Source organism: Chrysemys picta, chromosome 8 (genome assembly GCF_011386835.1).
Source record: "Chrysemys picta bellii isolate R12L10 chromosome 8, ASM1138683v2, whole genome shotgun sequence".
NCBI lineage: Eukaryota > Metazoa > Chordata > Testudines > Emydidae > Chrysemys > Chrysemys picta.
In genome coordinates, this window is record NC_088798.1 from 31950872 (window position 1) to 31977881 (window position 27010).

Consider the following 27010-nt stretch of genomic DNA (forward strand, 5'->3'; position numbering starts at 1 on the left):
TTCATATCTGGTGGGGATTTTCAGCATCCAGCACCTTTTGCTGTCTGCCTGCTGAGATAGAGCTCCAATAAGTGTCAAAGCCTGCAGGATCCTGTGCAATATGGCATGCTCTCCACCCCCAGGGAAGCTCTCACAAGACTCCTTTCACATTATAAAGTTGGGACCTAAGTGGGTAAGAGAAAAGCTTTTATTTTCTTGACTAATTAAGGTACTTTCCTGTTGTTAAAAGCAAAAATCGTACTGTGGTTAGCCAAGAAAAATCAATAAGAGCAGCTTCTATAAGTACTAACTCAAGTATATCACACAAGTCGGATGTACCTACAGCCCAGATCCTCGGAAGTATTTAAATTCATTGAATTCAATGGGAGTTAGGCACCTAAATACCTTTGATCTAAACCTAAAAGATTATCCAATAAAAGCAATAAACTAATATGAAATCACCGTATATGTATGCACACATGTGTGTGCATGTACACAAAACTCCCTGGACCTACCCACTGATCATTTTCAAACATAGCAGTTGTCAAACACAGCTGGGGAATAACAGCATTTGACTGTTTTCAGAGTGGTAGCCATGTTAGTCTGTATCAGCAAAAAGAACGAGGAGTACTTGTGGCCAGGGCCAGCTCTGGCTTTTTTGCTGCCCAAGGCAAAAAAGCCTCCCGCCGCCCCCCTCCCCTGAGCGCAGCAGGGGAGGGCGCCAAGCCCGGCCGCGGGCCGCTCTCCCCAACCGGCCGGAGCGCCGGGGGAAGGGCGGCGAGCCCGCCGCGGCTCCGCTGGCGGCCGGAGCCCCGGGAGGAGGACGGAGAGCCCGGCCGGGGCTCTGCTCTCCCCGGTGTCCAGAGCGCCGGGAGGAGGGCGGAGAGCCCGGCTGGGGCTCCGCTCTCCCCAGCGGCCAGAGCGCCGGGGGGAGGGCTGCGAGCCCGCTGCGGCTCCGCTTTCCCCGGTGGCCGGAGCCGGAGCACCGCGCCGCCCCTCTCCAGGTGCCGCCCCAAACACAAGCTTGGTGGGCTGGTGCCTGGAGCCGGCCCTGCTTGTGGCACCTTAGAGACTAACAAATTTATTTGGGCATAAACTTTCGTGGGCTGGAACCCACTTCATCAGATGCATGGAGTGGAAAATATAGGAGCAGGTATAAATACATGAAAGGATGGGGGTTGCCTTAGTGTGAGGTCAGTCTAATGAGATAAGTCAATTAACAGCAGGGTACCAAGGGAGGAAAAATAACTTTTGAAGTGGTAAGAGAGTGGTCCATTACAGACAGTTGACAAGAAGGCGTGAGTAACAGTAGGGAGAAATTAGTATTGGGGAAATTAGGTTTAGGTTTTATAATGACCCAACCACTCCCAGTCTTTATTCAAGCCTAATCTGATGGTGTCCAGTTTGCAAATTAATTCCAGTTCTGCAGCTTCATGTTGGAGTCTGTTTTTGAAGTTTTTTTGTTGAAGAATTGCCACTTTTAGGTCTGTTATTGAGTGACCAGAGAGATTGAAGTGTTCTCCTACTGGTTTTTGAATGTTATGATTCCTGATGTCAGATTTGTGTCCATTTATTCTTTTGCGTAGAGACTGTCCAGTTTAGCCAATGTACATGGCAGAGGGGCATTGCTGGCACATGATGGCATATACCACATTGGTAGATGTGCAAGTGAACGAGCCCTTGATGGTGTGGCTGATGTGGTTAGGTCCTATAATGGTGTCCCTTGAATAGATATGTGGACAGAGTTGGCACTGGGGGTTTGTTGCAGGGTTTGGTTCCTGGGTTAGTGATTTTGTTGTGTGGTATGTGGTTGCTGGTGAGTATTTGCTTCAGGTTTGGGGGCTGTCTGTAAGCGAGGACTGGCCTGTCTCCCAAGGTCTGTGAGAGTGATGGATCATCCTTCAGGATAGGTTGTAGATCCTTGATGATGTGCTGGAGAGGTTTTAGTTGGGGGCTGTAGGTGACGGCTAGTGCCGTTCTGTTACTTTCTTTGTTTGGCCTGTCTTGTAGTAGGTGACTTCTGGGTACCCTTCTGACTCTGTCAATCTGTTTCTTCACTTCACCAGGTGGGTACTGTAGTTTTAAGAATGCTTGATAGAGATCCTGTAGGTGTTTGTCTCTGTCTGAGGGATCGGAGCAAATGCCGTTGAATATATAGCCTTTCCCTTCTCTTTGGTGGTTTTTTTTTTTTATATATTTTTGGTAGGACAATAATGGATAATTCAGCTAATGTCTCACATTTCTGCTGGTTCATTTTCCTCTCTTGCATTTGGAATGTCTGTTAATGAACAATTGCTTCCGTTTGCCTCCAGCAGGACTGAGCAATAACTTGAGGGGAAAGGAGACAAAACTAATCTTTCTAAGCTGGAAAGGAAGAATTTTTGCCCCATGGGTAGGAGCAAGAGGGGGGAAATGCTGCCACTTCTGGGAGCCATGTGGAGTGGGGCAAGCCCCTGACTCTGCTCCACGGCTGGAGCGGGGCAAGCCCCAGACCCCGGTGAGAGTTCGAGGGCTGGATTAAAATGTCTGGAGGGCCAAATGCGGCCCTCCGGCCATAATTTGCCCACTCCTGCTGTAGTGTAGTGCCTGGGCCCCTATCTATAGACCAAGATCCCATTGTGCTATAAACACAGACCAAAAAGACACTCCCTGCTCCAAGGGGCTTACAATCTTGGTATAAGACAAGAGACAACAGCTGCATACAGACAGATGGGGAAGTATCATCTTCATGACTTTAGTATCTGAGTCCTTTCCAGTAGGGCATTAATTGATGTGACTAGCATCTGTCAAGTCTGATTCATTCTGTCCCAATAGAGCAGAGCAGGGTACTGTTTTGTTTTGATGGGGGCTTTTTGGATTTAGTTTTTAATAGCACCACATACATATAAGGTATGTGTTTATTATTGAAAGCCAGATCCAAGAGGAGTGCCTTGCACTTGGAACTAAAGGTGAGTGAGTTCCATGGTCTTGAACCAGCTCCTGCAGGAAGCACGGTCTACTGCACAGATATGCTTTACCTTTATGCTGGACAGCTCCATTGTCCCCGAGAAGCAAAGCTGTAATTGGCAGTCCTCACCCTCAGATCTTCTAGATAGCCTGGGTCCAGGCCACTGAACACCTTGAAGATAAGGAATGAGACCTTGAATTTTACTCCCTTCTATGGAAAGCCAGTGTACAGTGCAGAGGACAGGTTTAGGATTACTTTGTGATAATCCATATAGTTGAGGAGATGGGCTGCAGCATTCTGCGCTAGTTGGAGTTTCCCAAGTGCTGATGGCTTCATGCCCATGTATATGGCAGTGATGTTGCACCGATGGGAAGTGACAAAGGTGTGTATAATTGAGGGTCAGCATTTTTCTCTAGGATGGGAAGGAATCTTCTAGCCAGCAAGAGATAGTAGGTGGTGGTATTCATGGCCAGACCTTCAGTTACCATGGACTTTTCTGCTGCTTTTGCTGGGCTGGTGGTTTGTGCATTACTCAGCACTTTTGAAGAGTAAATGAGTTCGCTCTTGATGCCTTCTCTGGAGCTGCTGCTTCCACACCATAACGGACAAGCCCAGGGAAGATGTTAGTGTCAACAGGGTGGCATATTTTAAAAACCTAGAAGTAAATGGCCTATGAGCAGTTTCCAGGATCTGTCTTTGCTCCTGACCTTTTAACAATACACTGTATTGGCTTTGCAGCAGCAGCGCGAGTGATCTGCTCTGTGTCAGCTTTTATCTGCCCCCCTTTTTTTTTTAGCCATACTCATTACATATGCTCAGTAATTCAATTCAGATTTGAGAGGAAATATATGAGAAATTAATTGGCAAGACAGCAGCAGCAATACGCTTTGCTGTGAAAACTCCAAAGGAAAAGAACTGAAGACTCAGTAAGCTGATGGAGTCATTGGCAAAGCTTGCAAATTACCTCAGCATATGTGCATCTGTGGAACAAGAGAGAGGGACCCATAGAAATTATATGAAAAGATTTAACTGCAACGAGACAGTCTTCCTGACCCCATCTTGTTATTCACAGGTCCAAAGTTGTGCTAGGTACCTTACAGAACATATAGCAAGACACCATCCCTGCCAAGAAGATCTTACAATTTTCAGTATGTCTAATATTTGCTCTTCATGGTTAGGGATCTCTTGCTGTATTGCTAGACCAATGCTTCCTGGACTATCACTTTGCATTTGGAGACCAGTAAAGTGCTCAGCGAAAATCAACTTTCAGTATCACATGGCCCCTACTGCAGAAATATGCAAGACAGAAAAGACAGACAAGTGGGGTGTGAAGAGTGACCTAAAAAACTGGGTCACATTTTTCATCCAAATTTTTTTTTAATTGAAAAATTCAGATTCACGTCAACTGAAACATTGCATGAATTTGTGTAAAATTTGCTGAATTGTTTTAGTCAAAAAACAAAACAAAAAAAACCCTCACAAATTTAAAAAAATCAAAACTTTTCATTTTGACATTTTTGAAAGGAACATTTTGATTTTTTTTGTTATTTTGTTTAGAATTTTACCTCCACTTTGTTTTTTAAAAAGGTTAAAAACTCAAACTAAACAAAACATTTTATGGCAGATTGAACAAAATGTTTTGTTTGCCCCCCTCCCCACCCCAACTATTTGTTTTCAGCAAGAACAATTCATTTTGAATCAACCCAAAATTAAATCTTTTGGGTTTTGGTTCATCCCGTGAGTTTTTGCACAGTTCTATGATTTACATTTTGCTAAGTGGACAGCAGCTTGCACTGGCTTTGAAGTGCAATGTGCTCTAAGGAGCTGATCCAAAGCCTGTTGAAGGGAGTGAGAGTCTTTCCATTGACCTCAGTGGGCTTTACATCAGGCCCTAGAGGCTAAAATTCTATCCTGTCGTGTGAGGCTATGATCAGCACTAGATGCTGGCAGCAGGTCTGTACTACTACTTTTTTGGAGTAACAGTGAAGAGCACATTGCTTTCCCAGCTCCCTAAGCTATCCTGACCTGCCCTGGCAGGGTGTCTCAGAGGCCTTCTGCCCATTCACTATTTCCTCCATCACATCACATGCTCCTAGAGGCATGAGTTTGCCCTACATATTATTATTAATTGGCCCAAGCATAAGATGTTATCTCTGAGTAGCCAGGCCTGGTAGACTTGAAGTAGAAGCATCTTTAAATTAGTTTGTCAGCACTGAAAGGAAGTGAAAAGAAGTCCCAAGTCACTGTTATATTGTTCTTTGGTAACTACATGGGATTCATGTTAGGCCAGGGGCAGCAGCATGGTCCCTTATCTGCTTCACAGGGGAGTTCTGTGCTGTCACCTGGGTGTGGTCTTCCCATGCCAGCTGAGTGGCTGATGTATAGGTTACGTGAGCCAAGTGGCTGATGTATAGCACACCGCTGGCTCACTCAGCTCTGCCCCCATGAGGTAGTCAGCTTCATGTAATTATACATTTAGAGCTTTCTAAGTACATGTGTAGGCAGTTCTAAATGGATACTGTTTGCCTGGTTAAATACATATTTTGGTTCACATATGAAGGTTGAACACAGTAATGTATAGCCATTTTAGACTTGATTCTGATGGACAGAGAGGGGCTGGTTGTGAATCTGAAGGTGGAAGTCAATTTGAGTGAAAGTGACATGTAACGATAGATTTCATAATTCTAAGAAAAAAGGAGTGAGAGCAGCAGAATAAAGACAATGGACTTCAAAAAAAAGCAGACGGTAACAAACTCAGAGAAGTGGTAGGTAAAGTCCTATGGGAAGAAAATCTAAGGGAAGAGAGTACAGGAGAGCTGGCAATATTAAAGGCACAACTGCAAATGTTCCCAGTCTGAAGGAAAGGTAAGAAGAATAACAAGAGGCCAATAGGGCTCACAAGTAGGTCTTTAATGACATGAAAATCAAAAAGAAATCCTACAAAAAGTGGAAACATGGATGAATTGCAAAAGAATAGCACAAGAATGTAGGGACAAAATCAGAAAGGCTAAGATACAAAATGAGTTACACTTAACAAGGGACACAGAAGACAATAAAAAGAGGTTCTTTAAATATACTAGGAGCAAGAGAAAGATGAAGAAAAATACAGGCCCTCTACTTAGCAGGGAAGTAGAGCTAATAACTGGTGACATCAAGAAAGCTGAGGTATTCAATATCTGTTTGGCTTAAAAAGGTTACTTTTTTACAATGCTTTTACAATACAATACAATACAGATACTTAATACAATTAATATTAACAAGGGCGAAGGACCTCGAGCCACAATAGGGAAAGAACAGGTTAACGAATATTTAGATAAGTTAGATTATTCAAGTCAGCAGGGCCCAATAAAATCCCTCTTAGGGTATGTAAGGAACTTAATGAAGCAATCTTGGAACCATTAGCAATTATCTTTAAGAAATCATGGAACACCTGTGAGGTTCCAGAGGACTGGAGAAGGGCAAACAAATACCTATCTTTAAAAAGGGAAACAAAAAGGACCTGGGAAATTATAGCCCAGTCATCCTGACTTTTATATCTGGAAAATACTGGAACAAATAATTAAATTATCAATCTGTAAGCACCTAGAGGATAATAGGTAGAGCCCTGCAAATCTGCGGTTATCCACTTTATATCCGCGAACTATGTTTGCGGGTCACGGATCGGATGCGGGTACAAATTTTGTATCCGTGCAGGGATCTAATAATAGGGTTATAAGTAATAGCCAGCATGGATTTGTCAAGAACAAATCATGCCAAACCAACATAATTTCCTTCTTTGATGGGTTATTTGCCTAGTGGATAGAAGGGAAGCAGTAGATATGAGGTTTTTTTATATAAATATATGAGAGAGAGATTTTAGTAAGACGCTTGACAGAGTCCCACCTGGTATTCTTATAAACAAACTAGGGAAATGTGGTTTAGATGACATTATATAAAGTGGATTCACAACTGATTGGAAGATTGTACTCAAAGAGTAGTTATCAATGGCTTGCTGTCAAACTGGGATGGCATATCTAGTGGAGTCCTGCAGGGGTCAGTCTAGGTCTGGCACTGTTCAATATTTTCATTAATGGCTTGGATAATGGAGTGGAGAGAGTGCTTATTAGATTTGCAGAGGATGCCAAGCTAGGAACGGTTGCAAACACTTTGGAGGACTGGATTAGAATTCAAAACAACCTTGACAAATTGGAGAATTGGTCTGAAATCAACAAGATGAAATTCAATAAAGACAAGTGCAACGTACTTCGCTTAGGAAAGAAAAATCAGATGCACAACTACAAAATGGGGAATAACTGGCTAGGTGGCACTGCTGCTGAAAAGGATCTGGGGGTTATAGTGGATCACAAATTGAATATGAGTAACAATGTGATGCAGTTGTGAAAAAGACTAATGTCATTCTGGGGTGTATTAGCTGGAGTATCATATGTAAGTCTGTCTACACTACTGTGGTAAGTTGACCTATGCTACACAACTCCCGCTAAGTGAATAATGTAGCTGGAGTCGACATACCTTAGGTCGAGTTACCATGGGGTCTACCCCACAGGAGGTTGACGGCAGGAACTCTCCCATCGACTTACCTTACTCTTCTTGTCGGTGGGTAGAGTACAGGGGTCGACTAGAGCATGATCTGCTGTCTATTTGGTGGGTCTTCACTAGACCTGCTAAATCAACCACTGGTGGATCGATCTCAGAGCGTCAATCCCGGCTGTGTAGACATAGCCTTAGACACCGGAGGTAATTATCCCACTCTACTTGGCACTGATGAGGTCTCAGCTGGCGTATTGTGTCTAGATCTGGGCGCCACTCTTTAGGAAAGATGTGGACAAATTGGAAAGAGTCCAGAGGAGAGCAACAAAAATGATAAAAGGTTTAGAAAACCTGATCTATGAGGAAAGGTTAAAAAAATTGGGCATGATTATATATGAGAAAAGGAGACTGATGGGAGATCTGATAATGGTCTTTAAATATGTTAAGGGCTGTTACAAAGAGGACTGTGATCAATTGTTCTCCATGTCCACTGAAGATATGACAAGAAGGAATGGGCTTAATTTGCTGCAAGGGAGATTTAGGTTAGATATTAAGAAAAACTTTCTAACTATCTGGATAGTTAAGCTCTGGAATAGGCTTGTGGAATTCCCATCACTGGAGGTTTTTGAGACCAGAGTGGACAAACACCTGCCAGGATTGGCCTAGGTTGATTTGATCGTGCCTTAGCACAGGGGGATGAACCTGATGACTTCTTGACTATACCAACGCTATTGGGATTGTGATAATTTATTCAGAGACATGTCAGTAAGCACCTCATTAATTATTTATTTCCATTCACCATTGGCACATGAATCTCCTAAGGGTATGTCTACACTACGGGATTAATCCGAATTTATATAATTTGGATTTGAAAAACAGGTTGTATAAAGTCGAAATGAATGCGGCCACACTAAGCACATTAATTCGGTGGTGTGCGTCCAAGTACCGGGGCTAGCGTCGATTTCTGCACCGTTGCACTGTGGGTAGCTATCCCATAGCTATCCCATAGTTTCCGCAGTCTCCCGCGCCCATTGGGATTGTGGGTTAAGATCCCAGTGCCTGATGGGACAAAAAACATCGTCGCAGGTGGTTCTGGGTACAGCCTCACCTCCTCCCTCCCTCCCTCCCTGCATGAAAGCAACGGACGGCAGACAACCATTTTCGCGCCTTTTTTCCTGGGTGGGTGAACACACTGCAGACTCCATACCACGGCAAGCATGGAGCCCGCTGAGCTCAAGACAGCAGTCATGAATATTGTAAACACCTCGCGCATTCTCGTGGAGTTTATGCTCAGCCAGGACCAGAAAAACGAGGCGAGGAGGCAGCGGCGGCGGCAGCGCAGCGACAAGCATGATGAGGACATTGACATGGACATGGACACGGACACGGATACAGAATTCTGTGAAACCACGGGCCCCGGTGCTTTGGAGATCATGTTGTTAATGGGGCAGATTCTATCCATGGAACGCCGATTCTGGGCAAGGGAAACAAGCACAGACTGGTGGGACCGCATAGTGTTGCAGGTCTGGGACGATTCCCAGTGGCTGCGGAACTTTCGCATGCGTAAGGGCACTTTCATGGAACTTTGTGACTTGCTGTCCCCTGCCCTGAAACGCCATACCAAGATGAGAGCAGCCCTCACAGTTGAGAAGCGCGTGGCGATAGCCCTGTGGAAGCTTGCAACGCCAGACAGCTACCGGTCAGTCGGGAATCAATTTGGAGTGGGCAAATCTACTGTGGGGGCTGCTGTGATGCAAGTAGCCAAAGCAATCACTCAGGTGCTGCTACGAAAGTTAGTGACTCTGGGAAATGTGCAGGCTATAGTGGATGGTTTTGCTGCAATGGGATTCCCTAACTGTGGTGGGGCGATAGACGGAACCCATATCCCTATCTTGGCACCGGAGCACCAAGCCACCGAGTACATAAACCGCAAGGGGTACTTTTCAATGGTGCTGCAAGCACTTGTGGATCACAAGGGACGTTTCACCAACATCAACGCGGGCTGGGCGGGAAGGGTTCATGACGCTCGCGTCTTCAGGAACACTACTCTGTTTAAAGGGCTGCAGCAAGGGACTTACTTTCCGGACCAGAAAATAACCGTTGGGGATGTTGAAATGCCAATAGTTATTCTTGGGGACCCAGCCTACCCCTTAATGCCATGGCTCATGAAGCCATACACAGGCAGCCTGGACAGGAGTCAGGAGCTGTTTAACTACAGGCTAAGCAAGTGCAGAATGGTGGTAGAATGTGCATTTGGCCGTTTAAAAGGTCGCTGGCGATCATTATTGACTCGCTCTGACCTCAGCCAAAGAAATCTCTCCATTGTTATTTCTGCTTGCTGTGTGCTCCACAATCTCTGTGAAAGTAAGGGGGAGACCTTTATGGCGGGGTGGGAGGCTGAGGCAAATCGCCTGGCTGCTGATTACGCGCAGCCAGACACCAGGGCGATTAGAAGAGCACACCAGGAAGCGCTGTGCATCAGAGAAGCTTTAAAAACCAGTTTCATGACTGGCCAGGCTACAGTGTGAAATATCTGTTTGTTTCTCCTTCATGAAAACCCGCCCCCTTTACTGACTGATTTTCTGTAAGGAACCCACCCTCCCCCTTCCCCCAGCTTTCTTTCAAACCAAATAAAGTCACTATCATTTAAAAATCATATATTCTTTATTAATAGATTAGAAAAAGAGGGAGGGAACCCGGGTGATATTTGGGAGGAGGATTGCTGGGAAGGAAAAAGCCACAAAGAAAAGGTTAAAAAAATGACAGCCTTTTGCTTGGGCTGTCTACTGGGGTGGAATGGGAAGGTGTACGGAGCCTCCCCCCCCGCGTTCTTACACGTCTGGGTGAGGAGGATACGGAACATGGGGAGGGTGGAGGGTGGAACAGGGGCTGAAGCGGCAGTCTGTTTTCCAGCAGCCGTTCCTGAAGCTCCACCAGACGCTGGAGCATGTCTGTTTGCTCACGCAGCAGCCCCAGCGTTGCATCCTGCCTCCTCTGGTCTTCCTGCCGCCACCTCTCATCTCGAGCGTCCCTCCTGTCCTCACGTTGGTCCCTCCTGTCCTCACGTTGGTCCCTCCTGTCCTCACGTTCACTGGCTTCTTTCCTATACTTTGAAACTGTTTCCTTCCACTCATTCAGATGAGCTCTGTCACTGCGGCTGGATTCCATAATTTCAGAAAACATCTCGTCTCGCGTTCTCTTCTTACGACGCCTTATCTGTGATAACCTTCGGGATGGAGGAGGGAGGCTTGAGGAATTTGCAGCTGCTGTAGGGAGGGGAAAAAAGAGAGAATTGTTTAAAAAGCTACATTTTGCAGAACAATGCTTATACTCTTTCACGGTGACCAACACTATTCACATTACATAGCACATGTGATTTCTGTGCAAGGTCGCATTTTGCCTCTTAATGCTGAGTGCCTGTGGCTTTGCTGCTAGAGATCACAGGTCTGGGCAACAGAATTCGGCTTGCATGCGGCCATGGTAAGCCATTGTCTTACAGCTTCTGCGCCCTCCTTTCCCACATACCAAGCATAGCCTGTAGAGTGCTGCGGTTTTTCTGTTAACATTCAGCAGCAGCAGAAAACAAACTAACCCCCCCCCCCCCTCTTGCCATGAATTCTCTGGGATGATCGCTGTACCCCTCCCCCCCACCGCGTGGCTGGTATCAGGGAAGATCCCTGCAGGCACCAAACTAACCACCCCCCCCGCCGCCGCCCCCCTCCCGCCATGAATTCCCTGGGATGATCACGGTACCCCTCCCCCCACCGCGTGGCTGGTAACAGGGAAGATCCCTGCTAGCCAAACGCGAAAAACTCAGGCCCAATTTCCCATCTGCGCTTGGCTAACTGCAGGGAAGGATTTATTTTCCGCCACAGGCAAACAGCCCAGTAGGAACGGCCACCTCTGTCCCCTTAATTAAGTTCCCGTATTTCAACCAGGTTACCAGGAGTGATATCACTCTCCTGAGGATTACACAACAAGATAAAGAACGGATGTTGCTTGAATGCCAGCAAACACCGGGACCATACGCTGCCAGGCTTTGTCAGGCAATGATACCAGATTACTTGCTGCAAGCATGGCGTGGTCAAGTGTCCTACCATGGAGGAGGGAATAAGGATGCACTGCCAAGAAACCTTCTGGCAAGGCTTTCGGAGTACCTCCAGGAGAGCTTCATGGAGATGTCCCTGGAGGATTTCCGCTCCATCCCCAGACACGTTAACAGACTTTTCCAGTAGCTGAACTGACCGCGAATGCAAAGTCAGGCAAAGTAATCATTAAAAACCGTTTGCTTTTAAAACAAGTTTTATATTTTAAAAGGTAAACTCACCTGAGGTCCCTTCCATGGGGTCAGAGTCTTGGGTACTGGCTTGGGAGGGTACTTCAGTCAGGGTGAGAAAAAGATCCTGGCTGTTGGGGAGAACGGAGTGCTGTGTGCTCTCTGCAAGCTCATCCTCCTCCTCCTCCTCCTCCTCCTCTCCCCCATCGGCAGAATCCTCAGGCGTCGCTGATGAGACTATCCCCGACCCAGAATCCACGATCACAGGTGGGGTAGTGGTGGCAGCCCCCCCTAGAATTGCATGCAGCTCGGCGTAGAAGCGGCATGTCCGCGGCTCTGACCCGGAGCGACCGTTTGCCTCCTTTGTTTTTTGATAGGATTGCCTGAGCTCCTTGACTTTCACGCGGCACTGCTCAGAGTCCCTATTGTGGCCTCTCTCCATCATGCCCTTGGAGATTTTTTCAAAAGTTTTTGCATTTCGTCTTTTAGAACGAAGTTCTGCAAGCACTGAATCCTCTCCCCATACAGCGATCAGATCCAGTACCTCCCTCACGGTCCATGCTGGTGCTCTTTTTCGATTATCAGCCTGCATGGTTACCTGTGCTGATGAGCTATCTGTGGTCACCTGTGCTCTCCACGCTGGGCAAACAGGAAATGAAATTCAAATGTTCGCGGGGTTTTCCTGTCTACCTGGCCAGTGCATCCGAGTTTAGATTGCTGTCCAGAGCGGTCACAATGATGCACTGTGGGATAGCTCCCGGAGGCCAATACCATCGAATTGCGGCCACACTATCCCTAATTCGAAATGTTAAAATCAATTTTGGCGCTACTCCGCTCGTCGGGGTGGAGTACAGAAATCGATTTAAAGGGCCCTTTACATCGAAATAAATAGCGTCGTTGTGTGGACGGTTGCAGGGTTAATTCGAATTAAAGCTGATAAATCCGAATTAAAGTCATAGTGTAGACCAGGCCAGAGTACTATGTTATTCAAGAGTCACATCTTGTCCAAGTGAGAGATTTCTGGACTAAATGTTTAGTGCATTTTTGCAGCATGGTTACAACTCCACAGACACAGAGTGTTCTGTACTGGTTAGTTCCAGCAACACCTGATTTCCACAGTTGTACAGCCATGGAATGGCTCCTTAGGCAGTGTATGTACATTCCCTGTCCCATGTGTCAAGATGTGAGACACCATGTCAAGGCCCTACCAGAAAAGGGAAATACCACAGAAGATCAGGCAGTTTTCTCCTGTTGCACAAGGCTGTGGTTTTTCCGCGGAAGTGGTTACAAAGCCTGCACAAAATGGAGTCAGCACTTTAACCCTGGGACACTTTGATTTTTTCCCCCAGTCCTATTTAGGCCTGCACTAGGGATGTAAAAGGTTAAACGGGCAGGCCGGACACCAACCCTGGTGGATCCCCAGACCTGCAGCCCAGGCGGGACCCTAGCCCCGGCCGGGCCAGTGGGACCCTAACCAGTTAAACGATACAATTTTAATAGTTTAACAGATTAACTTTTTTTAACCAATATTTACATCCCTAGCCTGCACTTATCCAAAACGTAACAAATTATTTCACCCAGCTAATTAAATATGGTTACGCTGCAACTTGGAGCCAAACAAAACAAAGTGATAATAATTGCTTTCCAAGGGAGCCTGAAGTGAAACGTATATAGAGAAAAGATTCTTCAAATAATGTTGCTAAGAGCTTGTCTACATGGAGATGCTATTGCAAAATAAACTAGGGTGTGAATTTAAAGCGCAGTAGCTATTCCACACTAACTCCCCGTTGGATGTTCTTATTTCGCACTGAATGTGCTTTTTAGCAGTTTATCTTAATTCACCACTACACTAAGGCACTCCTACTGTAGAATATGAATGTCCATATAATAGCTATTGCAGGCTATTTCCCTGCGTAGACAAGCCCTGAGAAGAAGTGAAGCCTCTTTAAACCACTAGGCTAGCAGGAGAGTCCGATGGTGGTTCTGTATGGCAAAGCTGTTCCTAATAATTGGTATCTGACTGATCTTTAAAAATTCGTTGAAAATGGAGGAACATTCACTTCCAATTGCAGTAGAGATGAGAGGACAGCCCTCTTCCACCAAATTGAAATTGCCTGCATATCTGCCTAAAGGGCTACATAGCTCTGCCCCTGAATCTCTGCATTTTGTGGCACTAACATTGTGGAGTTTGCTGTGGGGGAGGGCAGTTGATGCCAAGAGCCAGGCTGGATGATGGAAATGGGGAGATTTCAACCCTGAGCATATTTTCAAACATTCAGGACCACTTGTTGAAATATCAGTTTTACCATGTGAAATCACTTAGTTCCTGATTCCAGGATTCCTGTGGCTGATGTACAGGGGCCATAAAGCCAGCAGATCGCTCCATAGGAAATATTCCCAATGTAAGCGGGATTCCCCCTGCAGTGTCGGGCTGGCAGAACAGCCTTATGGTTCCTCTCATCTCCCAGTGTAGGGGCATGACAAATCCATGGCTTAGGGAGGGAGATGGGGAGGGATGTGACTGGAGAACAGTCACTTTTAACTCTTCTAAGTTGGCTGTGGCATGCAGCTATAAATCACAGCAGCCCCTAGGGATAATCTAATTTATGCTGGGGACCGGAACAATCCAGCAATTGTGAGGACACAAAAATGTCATAAAACTACACTGCTGCCCTTACTCCTCATACACATACACACTCCTGAGCTGCGCTGAGCTCAGCATCAGGGCCAATATGATGGGATTATTGTCAGATTTGGAATGGCAACACTGAAAGATGTGCTATGGACTGGTGAGACTGAAAAAAGAAGGCTGCATCTATGGGGGGATTACATTCTATGATAGTGGTCCCCAAACTTTTGAGGGTTGTGACCTCTCTTAGCCCTGTCCACATACACTCTTCCCTTCCACCCGCTAGCCAGGGCCAGGCCGCCCTCCGGGATGTGGATGGGGTAACAGGGCTGAGGATGGCGCTGCAGCTGGGGGTGGGTCTGGGGCAGGAAGAAAGGCTGGGGGTGGGGCCGCAACCGGGCTGCAGTGGTGGCCAGCAGCTGGACCCCTGGCTGGGTGTGCAGCCGCACTGAGGCTAGGGACAGGACCAGGTGTGGGGCTGGGGCTGGGTGGTGCTCCCTCCCTGCCCTCTGTGGGGGCTGATCCAGGCCCGCTGTGCCCCCCTGAATGTTCCTCCATGCCCCCCTAGACAGACATGCCCACAGTTTGGGGACCTTTCTATGGATATGCCTACACTGCAATCATGGAGTATGACTACAGCTTGAGTAGCCATATTTGAGCTAGCTCAGGTACTGGTAGGAGTAAAGCTGCAGCAGCCCATGTGAGTGTAGAATTCTGAGCATGCTGTTGTGTTACAATGACTTTGCATAGATGTAAATTACTGTCTGAGGTCAAGGTAGAAGCAGACCCCAATATCCATAAAGAGATGGTAAGGGAACACCTTGTAAGATCAGTAGGGCCAGAGGAGATGAACCCAAGAGTCTCTAAAGAACTGAGAGAAAAAACTGAAGAATAGCTCACAGTCTTGCTGAATATAACTTGGAAATAGCCAAGGCACCTGATGCAAGAGAAAATGCTAATGTAGTTTCAATTTTTTTTTTTTTTAAAGATGATCCACTGACCAGCTACTCTGTTTCAATAGCAGGTAAAATCTTTAAACCAAGGGAAAAGGAATGTGCATGTATATATGAAAGCATTTAGGAGAACATCCTGCTGAGGGATAAATATCATGGATCCATAACATATAGAGTCTGTCAATGACTTCTACGTACATGTGAGCTTGGTAGATGTGCTTCAGATTGTTTTCAGTAAAGCTTTTATATGTTGCCACATTAAAAATGGAAGTTGGCAAAATAAATATCCTGTGAGTAAAAAAAATAGCTGACAGGTTGTGAATAATTATTAATGATGTAACCTCCAACTGGGTGGAGCTGTCTCATGGTCTCCTACAGGGACTGGGCTTCAATTCTTCAATAGATACATTGCAGGAGGTTGGACTAAGTGATCAGAATGGTCCCTTCAGTCCTTAAAAATCAATGAATATTAGTAATCTGGAGGACCCCCTAAAATGCACACCAGCTGCATTCAGAGGGTGTGGCTAGACACAATCTTTCCCTCTGTAAATGGGCTGGTATCTTCCCAAGACAGCTGCAACAGCCCTGCTTCCATTTCCCCACATCTCAGGGCTTTCCTCAATAAAACTACCAAGCAGCTCTTCTTTGGTTCATCAATGCCCTCTTTGGGGCTGGTTTTATTCATATAACCAAATCGTTCCCAAAATAATGTTCTCAAATCTCCATTAAGTCCATCCACCCCAACTTTCCTGCTGTGGGTCTCCCAGGCCTTCCTCTTCCTGGAGTGTTTTCCTTCAAGACTCAGCATTCTCTGCTGGAGCCTACTTGCTCCCAGTAACCATTCTCTGCCTTGGCAAGCCTCTGTTAAAGTCTCTCAATCCAGCTTCACCCTGGTTGTCTCTGGGTACATCTAGACTGCAATGAAAAATCCCTACCACCAAGTCTCAGAGCCTGAGTCAGCTGATTCAGCTCACAGGCTATACAAATGCACTGCAGACATTCCGGCTCAGGCTGGAGCCTGGGCTCTGAGACCCTCCTATTTCATGGGGTCTTAGAGCACAAGCTCTAGCCTGAACTAAAACATCTACACTGTGATTTTATTGCCCTACAGCCCCATTCAACTAACCTGGGCAGACTAGCAGTCTTTTATTGCTATACCCTTTCTCTCCCTACACATCCCCCTTAGTCTATAGCTTCCTGTAGCTCTTTGTAGGGGAATCAGTTCCTTTGTACCCAGTTGGTTCTATTAAGTAAACCCCACACCCCATTCCAGGAGTGATGGGCAGAGATAATTGGATGGGACTGGTGGGGTTCAGGCCTCTGGCCCTGAAAGGGCAGGCCACCCTATTACATATCCTTCCCTTTAGTTAAACTGGTGCAAACCCCTGTGGGGGACATACATATCAGTTTAAAACTAGTTTTATCACTTTAGCTTGACCATGTACATTCACAGGTTTAAATTGATTTAAGAGTATCCACGTTGCTCTGACTTAACTAAACTGGTTCAATATTATGCTTTCTGTTAAACCAGTGCAACTTTGTGTGTATAGGAGGACCTCAGAAAATACCACTCTGGGATTGATGGTAAACTCCAGAGAAGACTGCTCAGAGCTACAGAATGACTCACCAATTATCTAGAAGTGGGTGGATATAAACGAGGTGAGACTTTGTATAAACAAACATGACATCATAAACTTCGGGAGAATTAACCAGCAGGAATACCAAGGGCAGGCTTTCAATATTATTCAAACTAGTACCACATTACTGCTGAGGTCTGTCACAGAGTCCCTGGGCAATGCTCTGGAACTGCTCCCTACGAAGCCAGTCAAGACTCTGGTGAAGTCTCCTCTCTGTTAGCAGACTGTCTTCAGGGCAAAAAGCTCACATGGCTTCCATCTTCCTGGGTCTGACCTTGGAGCATTCAGCATCCTCTGCCCCTCCGTGCGCTTCCCACAGCGAGCCCACACAGGCGTGGTCCTGGGGAAGAGGGTCCTGCACCCCCACTTTTCAGTTAGACGTGACTCTTAGCCAGCCAGAAAAACAGAGGTTTATTAGATGATAGGAACATGGTCTAAAACAGAGCTTGTAGGTACAGAGAACAGGACCCCTCAGTCGGGTCCATTTTGGGGGGCAGTGAGTCAGACAACCACGTCTGCCCTTCACTCCTCGTCCCCAGCCAGCTCCAAACTGACTCATCCTCCACCCCTCTTCTGGGCTTTGTACCTTTCCCGGGCCAGGAGGTCACCTGATTCCTTTGTTCTACAACACCTTTAGCTATCACCTTGCAGGGGGGAAGGGCCCAGGCCATTAGCTGCCAGGAGACAGAGTGTCAGCCATTTATGTACACTGGCCCTTTGCTCTGCAACAATCACCCCCCCTTATCCCACCACCTAGAGACTTAAGAAATGCATAGGGGAGGCACCCCTACAGTATTCAGAAAAAACATTAAGAACAGTCCCGCTTCGTCACAAGGTCACAGTAGGCACCAGCTCATAATGTTATACTGCTGCTAAACAGGCAAATGCTATCCCTGGGGAGGTGGAATCCCTCATATGGGAAAGCTACTTTACTCAGTCATGCCAGAATTGCATTTGACTGTCTGCAATTTTAAAAAAGCACCAATATTTGGAGACCTTAAAAAGGAAAAATAAAGTAACAGGGGAGCTAGGAGCTCTAACTCATTAGGAGGAAATCATAGAACTTGGGCTATGTCTATACTGCAATAAAACACCAGCCACTGGCCGGGTGAGCTGTCTCAGGCTGCAGAACTATAGAATTGCAGTGCAGATGTTTGGGCTCAGGCTGAAGCCTGGGCTCTGGGACCCTCCCCTCTTGATGAGTTCTGAAGTAAGACCCAATCTGGCATCCTATATTGGCTTCACCAACTTCTGTGTGTGTGTTGGCAGAGTAAGGACTGTGGGAACAAATAATCTAAAGGGGATTAGTTTAGCGGAGGGTCTCACTTGAGTTAACCTGAGAAGTCCTCTTTGATCCCTTCATCTCTGATTCTAGGATTAATTCACGCATTAACTGTATAAATCTTTCTGTTTCTTCTTTTCCTTCTCCCTTGGCTCCAATATTAGTTTCTTCTCCTTTATTCCTTTACATTTATTACATGTCCTTCTTATTTATCAAAGACAAGAAAATGAAATAAAAGCACACTGCCACAATGAGGTCACTCTGTACGTTATTAGAGCACTCTACTTTAGACCCAAATTGTGAACAACAATAAGATTTTCTTTCACGACTGCATCTCTTATCAATGTGGTGAATTAAATAAGAGGGAAATGATGCTCTTTCCCTGCCAGATGGTCAGTGGGTTGTCATATACTTTGGAATCACTTTGACGGTCCTGTTTGTGAGTGTTACAGAGTGACCTTTCATAGTCAAAGGCTGTGTCTAGATGAGGATAAAAGGGGTGATAGAATGTGCTAGCTAGCATGTTCTAACTGACATGTTTGAAAAGTCTAGTGTAGAATATAGCACAAGACAGGAGCCTAGGCACATGCTGTTGTACAACATGTCTTGTCTTGACTAGAGTTTTAGAACTGTAAGGTCCGGCTAGCTAACATGTCCTAACATCATGCCTACAGATCCTACTCTAGGCCAGGCCTTCAGGACAAAACCTGTACACTCCAAAAGTAGGTGCAGGGAAGGCCTTGAACACAGCAGCAGAGCTATGCAATTGTAGCTGGGGTGGGGGCAGGATGCAGGGGCTGCATGCCCTGCTCCGTGTAGAATTGTGCCTGCGTTAGCCTTTCTCCCTGCCCCTCAGCCACTGTTACTGCCACCAGTTCAGCTCCGCTAGAGATAGCAACACAGCAGCCACGGGCAAAAGATCGAAATGACTTGGCAGTTAAAGGCCCCTAGCACCCTGTTAACACAAGCACTCCTACTGTTTCTACCCACTGTGGGAAATGTTCGAGAAAAAAAGCTTTCAATAGGCAAAGGTTAATGGGTCCCTATTTAAGCCACCATGGAGGATAGGGCTGGATTGATGGCTCCCTGGCTACGGATGAGAGGTGTTTGGGAATTTTCGGTCAGAATGATTTTCTGACAGAAAATGCAGTTTCTGCCAAACCAAATTTTTCCATCAGGAAAAATAAAAATTAAATATTTCAGCTTTTCACCCTGATTTGGGATTAAAATAAATGTTGCAATATTAGAATTTTCCATAGCTCTGCTATAGATTTTTCTATTTTTGTCACAGGTAGTGTCTGAGCACCTCCTCTACACTAATGAAATTATTCTTGCAATACCCCTCCAACTCCTTTAGCACAAGTCCGCCCACTTCCTGGAACCCAATAGGACCCCTCCAACGCAGATCACTACTATTATCCCCATTTTTCAGATAGGAACTGAGATACAGAGAGATCCTGTGGCACACTCAAGGTCACACAGGAAATACAGGGTAAAGCTAGAAACTGAATTCATGTGATTAAGTCAATGGGACTCATGAGACAAAACCTTGCTGTCTTCACCAGCTAAACCCCACCCTCTCAACAAGTGGGAGTTACAAAGATTCAAAGGTAGCCATGTCTCTGAACATGCATAGCAGCAAACAAGTATCTGGGGAGGTGGATCCCATTCCTCCCTGACCAAGCTTGTTTATTCAGGTTCTGTACAGGGACCAGAATTTGGGCCTTCACCGAGGTACTGGACAACCACAGGAAACAATGACACTGATTCTGTTTCATTTATATCGCTGTAATGCCATAACAGAGTCTGTGTTCCTGCACACAGCGAGTTCTCCCCGCCCCTTTCTGCTTATTCCATTGCCATGGTCCAGAGTGGTGCCTACTGACTATGGCTGGCAATGCCATCACTGCACCTTCTGGTCCTCATCCAGCCATTCTCCACTGCTGGTGTCACTTACAGGCTTTCCCTTTCTCAGATGACCCTTTGTTCTAAATATCAATCTTCCCACTGAGTACACTTGTGACTTAGTATTTGCAATTGTAATACCTGATATGATCAGCAATGCTCTGAATGCAACAGCCAGACGTTTTCTAGAGAGGAAGCAAAGCCCTCTAGTGTCTGTTAGCTTCATACACACTTATCCTTTTGAACTTTGTACCATTATAGCACTTGTTTACCTTATCTAGAAATGTCAAAGTACATAGTTTAATGATGGATTTCAGAGCTCATCAAAAATCAGATATACTACTGGGATCTACATTCTGCACGTCAAAGGGCAAAAAATGTAGCAGCAAATTGGAATTTATGACACTGCTTCATCAAAATATATCAGTGCAAACTCCTTTGCAAACAAAGATTTTTTTCTCTCTTGTATTCTGTTAATTCAGATGCAGTTTATTTATCACTAAAACCAACAATTGTTTAATTTGAGGATGGAGATTACAGACCAGGTGCTGGACCTGATCCTGTATTTGTTAATTTCAGTGGGAGTCTGATTTAGCTGAGAACTGCAGAACCTGAGCCATTAATTGTAGATGTAACTAGATTTAAATGACTAATGCACTAGTGCCTAATCCACTGGATTGGCCATTATCCAAAAATCCATCAGGCTAATCTACTGGCATGTAGAAACCTAACCCAAATTACAGAGAACAATTATCACAGCTTGAGATGATAGGCTTATTTTCAAGTCTAACCAATTTAAAATCCGCATTTATGGTAACAATTGCTAAAAGTCTCTTTTTCTGTAATCCATTCAAAAGCAATTTTTTACATATGCCAATTATATTGTGCCACCTCGTGCAGTGAAGAATATTTCATTAAATGTTCTTTAATGTTTATAAGTAAAACAATTGCTTTAAAATAACTATTAGCAGTTACCAGTGAGCTGCAGAAATCATCTGAGCTTCACTTCAGAGATTTAGATAAAAGCTGGTATCTGAGCAAGTGCAAGGAACAAGCATGTGACACAGGCACATGGGAACTGCCATACTGGACCAGACCTATGGTCCATCTAGTCTGATATCCTGTTACTGACAGTGGCCAGCACCAGATCGCTATGTTGCCATGTTATCATGACCATGATCATCCTTTTCTGCTATGGCTGCTTTCCTTCATTCGGCCATTTCATTTTATTCCTCTGTCAAAAGACCTGTTAATCCTGGACCTCCCTGCAGATCAATGCCGACTGATCAGACTGAGACCTGGGAACACTCAACGGAGCAAACTGAAAGGCAGTTCAGACAAACCTGGTGGAGCAAAGAGATGCATGCTCGTTTTCACTACTCACTCTAACTGCTTTTCATCAAACCTTCTCCCCCATCCCTTTTTCATACTCGATCTACTTAGTTCTTGTCTACATTGGGGATTTGTCCTGATTTCAGCCCTCAGTGGTCACCACCAACGTAGTTGCACAGGTGCAAACCCTTAGGGTGAAATCCTGGCCCCACTGAAGTCAATGGCAAAACTCCCGTAGGCTTCAGTGGGGCCAGGATTCACCCCTAATGTAGACAGGCCCAGTTCTGTTTATACCTTAGCCCTGCTTGAAATCAAGGGAAACTCCACCTTGGGGATTTCACATGTTCAGATTCATTGGTGGTGACCACTGAGGGCTGAAATGGGAGCAAATCCCGCTGTCCATAAGGCCTTTTGGACCAGGACCTTGTTCAAAAGGGATATCTGTCCATAAGCACCTAGTACACTGCTGACATTATACAAATAACTTTTAAAAACTGTGTGATTGACTAAATGTGTTAACATTAAATAGCAGAACATTACTGAGAGCATGGGAACACTTTGGGCCAGATCTTGCCCCTGCCACTCAGATACACTGGCAGGAGTGAGGGAGGGTCTCAGTATGCTCCCTGCTTTGTGGGCCAGTGAGGGAGCAGATACTATGCCCCCTCCTTGGGATTCTGGACAGACCCTGTGCAGGGATGTAAGAGCGGAGGGGAGAGGCTCCTCTTGCCCTGCTCTACCATACAAATGCACAGGGGCTGGCAGAAGCTAGCCCTTCATCTCAAAGCCCAATATCACCCAGACAGTAAGAATAACTGCATTAAGTATAGTCGAAGGGGCAATGACTATCTTTGATGTATTGTGCAAAAAACAAAAACAAAAAGCCATCTCCAGATGATTCAGTGTCATCTCGCTTCGTTTGAAGAGAAACTCACTCTTTGTCTGTTAATCTGTTGGTTAAAAGGGGAAATAGACATACGCTGCATTCTCAATCCACTTCAGTGGTGTCTTCTATGATATTTGGCTGCTGTGAAATATAGTTTCAGTTTCTTGCCAACATTCCTTAGCTTTATTACCGCACAGTGCCTTGGACAAGACAGTCTCACTCAGGGCAAGTTACAGGTTTTCCAAACATCCTGACTCCTTTCTGTCTTATTCCTTTAATTTATATCAGTAGTTCAGTATTTCCTGAGTGTCTTCCTCATCCTGTGGGCATAGCATACCCTGCCTGGTAACCTGGCCTAAGATATTTTAAATGCACAATCACCATTTAACTTCTAGGATAGTTTTGAACCTAGTGTATTTGAAAACTGATTCCAAGTATGATGATAGGGCAAACACCTACAATTTCCTTAGATGTCTCATGTTTAATTCCCTCGATAATCTATATGGTTTTATGCAGCATGCACAGGTAGCCACTGTGTTAAGTAAGAATATATTTGCTTTCGGTAACTAAACAGAAGATCCATTTTTCCCAAGTATGGATTTATACTGAAAAATTCCTAAGGCACATTCCGCTTCTTAAAAATGTTCTCAGCAACTGTTAATGCCTAGTTACTAGTGTTATGGGCACACTATAACTAGCTAAGGGTCTGCTGCTGCTCGAAAGACTGTGAAACATACTATGTATTGAGTGTACATTACAATATTTGTATTATGAAAGGTGGCACTTAAAAATTCAACAGAGCATTTGCTAGCGCTTGGTTTTTTACCTGTTTTTTGGAGAGTTTTTATGACCATTTCATGTTTGTGCCGTGCCCAAAGATGTGCTAAGCATTAATGTATTCCTCTTGCAGCTTCAGCAGATCATCAGAAGTTTTCAATTTACAGAAAAATCCCATAAGATGGAGTTTGTAGGCTGCAGCTGTGCAAATGTCAATACACAAACCTGTTTGGCAGGGCTGAGTGGCATATGTTTAAAAGTATTTACGTGCCTAAAGGTGGAGATAGGGGCCTAGTGGGATTTTCAGAAGTGCCTAGGCATCTAACTTCCATTGATTTTAATAGGAGCTGGGGCCTAGGCACTTTTGAAAATCCCAGTTGCATCTTTAAGCACCTAATGACCTTTAAACATCAGGCCCAGAGCACTTAGCATTCTTCCTCAGCAGAATTCAGGCTCCCAAATTCCTGAAACGGCATGTTTTTTTTTTTTAAAAAAAAAGCTTAATTCTCTTTCACTCAGACAAGAAGATGATCATGCAAAATTGAAAGGAATGAAAAGGCAAAATAAAAGGAAATAGAACTGGACAGAAGAGAAGAAACAGCTAAACTATGTGTCTGATATATTATTAGATTCTGCCTCTTCTGCGGTGCTCCTTCTTGCACTCCCACTCAGCCCCTCTGTACTGCTGCCAGCTCGGAGCAGTTCTAAAGCATTTCCCCACTTTGAGCAAAGGCACAGATATGGTATCAAAACCAGTTTATCTTTAATCACTAGCATGCATAATACCAGAAATAAGATGTAGCTGTTCCATTTATTGCAGGCTTTAATGCATGCTGCCCTTCAGTGGTGGATCTTGGATTAGCTGCTAGGCAAACTATAGTACAGCCCACATTTATCTTTAAAACCATATGTTGATTTGTAACCTTTATACACACACAATGCTCAAGGTCAGGAAATGAAGATGTTAAGCAGGGCCGGTGCAAGGAAGTTTCATGCCCTAGGCGAAACTTCCACCTTGCGCTGCCCCCCCCCACCAGCCCTGCGGCAGCTCCCCGCCCTGAGGTGCCCCCCCCCCCCCCCGCGGCAGCTCTCTGCCCTGAGGCGCCCCCCCCCGGAGCCGTGCAGCAGTTCCCCACCCCAGCTCACCTCTGCTCCGCCTCCTCCCCGAGCACACTGCCCCCGCTCTAATTCTCCTCCCCTCCCAGGCTTGCGGCGCCAAACAGCTGATTGGCGCCGCAAGCCTGGGAGGCGGGAGAAGTGGAGCGGCCGCTGCGCCGGGAGAGGGAGTCTGAGCCGCATGTGTCAGCGTGCCGCCGGCAGCCCAGCCCAGCCCAGGAACGCTATAAAAAAAATTGGGGGCGCCAAAAAGCGGTCTTAACTCCCTCCTCCCCCAGTAGCTACACTGAGTGGAGACTGGAACTCTCTCCAGGGTAATATGTGTTTAAACTGGTGTAACAGCAAGGCATGCTTGTCCTTTCTAAACTGGCAGTACTCCATATATCGTAGTAAACAGCAACCAGCATCACAGTCATTTTCTTACTTTTACTGTTGTCAATGGATCACCATATCAACTACTTGAGCTACTTTTTTATTCTGGAGAAAGATGTGTAATCGAAGGCCTTTATGAAATGGGTGAAGAGAAAAGAATGAAATACTTGGCTAATGACTGATGCATGAATACTCCAGAGGCCTGAATTGTGTATTTGGGAATATTTTACTTGTGATGGAAAACTATATGAAAGGCGTATCCCTGCAGGCGTAATTGCCTCCTTCGGTTAACCCCATTTTTCTTATACATGAGTCCATTCTATGGGTGTATCGTACATTTTTCTCAGCAAATCTTCCCAGAGTCAAAATCATAATCGATAGAGGATTCAGAGAGAGAAATGATTACTTCATTTCCCTCAATTTGTAGATTTTTTTTACATCATCTGATTTTAATTCCTACGCTCCCCAGGTCTTAATCTAGGGCTTGGTCTACACTAGGAGGTTATGTCGAATTTAGCAGCGTTAACTCGAATTAACCCTGCACCCGTCCACACAACGAAACTATTTATTTCGACATAGAGGTCTCTTTAAATCGATTTCTGTACTCCTCCCCGACGAGGGGAGTAGCGCTAAATTCGACATGGCCATGTCGAATTATGGTAGGTGTGGATGGAATTCGACGCTAATAGCTCCGGGAGCTATCCCACAGTGCACCACTCTGTTGACGCTCTGGACAGCAGTCCGAGCTCGGATGCTCTGACCAGCCACACAGGAAAAGCCCCGGGAAAATTTGAATTCCTTTTCCTGTCTGGCCAGTTTGAATCTCATTTCCTGTTTGGACATCGTGGCGAGCTCAGCAGCACTGGCAACGATGCAGAGCTCTCCAGCAGAGGTGACCATGCAATCCCAGAATAGAAAGAGGGCCCCAGCATGGACTGATTGGGAAGTCTTGGATCTGATCGCTGTGTGGGGCGATGAGTCCGTGCTTTCGGAGCTGCGATCGAAAAAACGGAATGCGAAGATCTAGGAGAAGATCTCCAAAGCCATGACGGAGAGAGGATACAGCCGGGATGCAACGCAGTGCCGCATGAAAATTAAGGAGCTGAGACAAGGGTACCAGAAGACCAAAGAGTCAAACGGACGCTCCGGATCCCAGCCCCAGACATGCCGTTTCTACGAGGCACTGCATTCCATTCTAGGTGCAGCCGCCACCACTACCCCACCACTGTCCGTGGACTCTGACGATGGGGTATTGTCGACGACCGTTTCCTCAGAGATGTTCGCGGACGGGGAAGATGAGGAAGGAGATGAGGAGGATGAGGCAGTCGACAGCACTTTCAACGCTGATTTCCCCGACAGTCAGGATCTCTTCATCACCCTCCGGAGATCCCCTACCAACCTTCCCAAGGCGGTAACCCAGACTGTGAATCAGAGGAAACATCAGTAGGTAAGTGTTTTAAACATTTATTTTGAACAGAATAGGAATGGTATCTTAACAATGGGTTTTTCATGATTAGTTTGCCCTAGGCGCTTTAGTTTCTAGTCCTTGCCAGTGCAGCTACTGGAAAAGTTTGTCAACATGTCCAGTTTTTCATGATTAGTTTGACCTAGGCGCTTTAGTTTTTAGTCCTTTCCAGTGCAGCTACTGGAAAATTCTGTCAATATGTCCGGGGATAGAGCAGAAATCCTCCTGGGACATCTCCACGAAGGTCTCCTGGAGGTATTGTGAAAGCCTTTGCATCAGGTTCCTGGGGAGAGCGGCCTTATTGCGTCCTCCATGGTAGGAAACTTTTCCGCGCCAGGCTAGCAGCAAGTACTCCGGGATCATTGCCTCGCAAAGCATGGCGGCATACAGCCCTGGTGCTTGCTGGCATTCACGCAGCATGCGGTCTTTCTCTGTCTCCGAAATCCTCATCAGAGTGATATCACTCATGGTGACCTGCTTTGAATTAGGGGAATGTTAGTATTGGGACTGATTGCCTGTTCCTTTACATAACTGTAACCGGTCGTTTATAGCCACGCGGTAGAGACGTGACAGGGGCAGCATGAAGGGATCTTTCCTGGGCACAGCCGCAACGGGGGTGGGACAGGGGCAGAGTTCATGCTGGCCGGATTGCCGGCAGCAGGAACTGGCCAACGCTAGGATCATTGCTTGGAACGTGAAAGGAGGGCACTGCTATAAATTAAGCTTTAAGCAGCCAAAAGTCTACGGCTTACCATGTCCGCCTGCTAGCTGAATTCCGTTGTCCGGCCCCGCTTGTGTGATCTGTACAGCAAGACCCCAGGCACTCAATGGGAAGGCCGAAAATTTGACCTTGTACTGAGTGCGCATGTGATGGGTGTTGTGCATGGTCTTGTTCACAGAGAGAGACTATATTCATTGTTCGCAAAA

At 45.8% G+C, this 27010-nt stretch overlaps 1 protein-coding gene and 1 long non-coding RNA gene across 2 annotated transcripts; both read right to left on the reverse strand.

Annotated features, from left to right (window-relative positions):
* Positions 1-10164: 10164 nt before the first annotated feature.
* Positions 10165-12676, reverse strand: LOC135973014 (SRRM2 protein homolog rsr-2-like). Its single transcript, XM_065554211.1, has 2 exons — positions 11781-12676; positions 10165-10719 (listed from the first exon to the last, which is right to left on the reverse strand). The coding sequence occupies exons 1-2, from the start codon at positions 12319-12321 to the stop codon at positions 10205-10207; spliced, it is 1056 nt and encodes a 351-aa protein (XP_065410283.1). The 5' UTR covers positions 12322-12676; the 3' UTR covers positions 10165-10204.
* Positions 12677-26066: 13390 nt separating this feature from the next.
* On the reverse strand, positions 26067-26628 carry LOC135973015 (uncharacterized). Its single transcript, XR_010589698.1, has 2 exons — positions 26226-26628; positions 26067-26141 (listed from the first exon to the last, which is right to left on the reverse strand). It is a non-coding gene; the product is annotated as an uncharacterized LOC135973015 (long non-coding RNA).
* Positions 26629-27010: the final 382 nt, after the last annotated feature.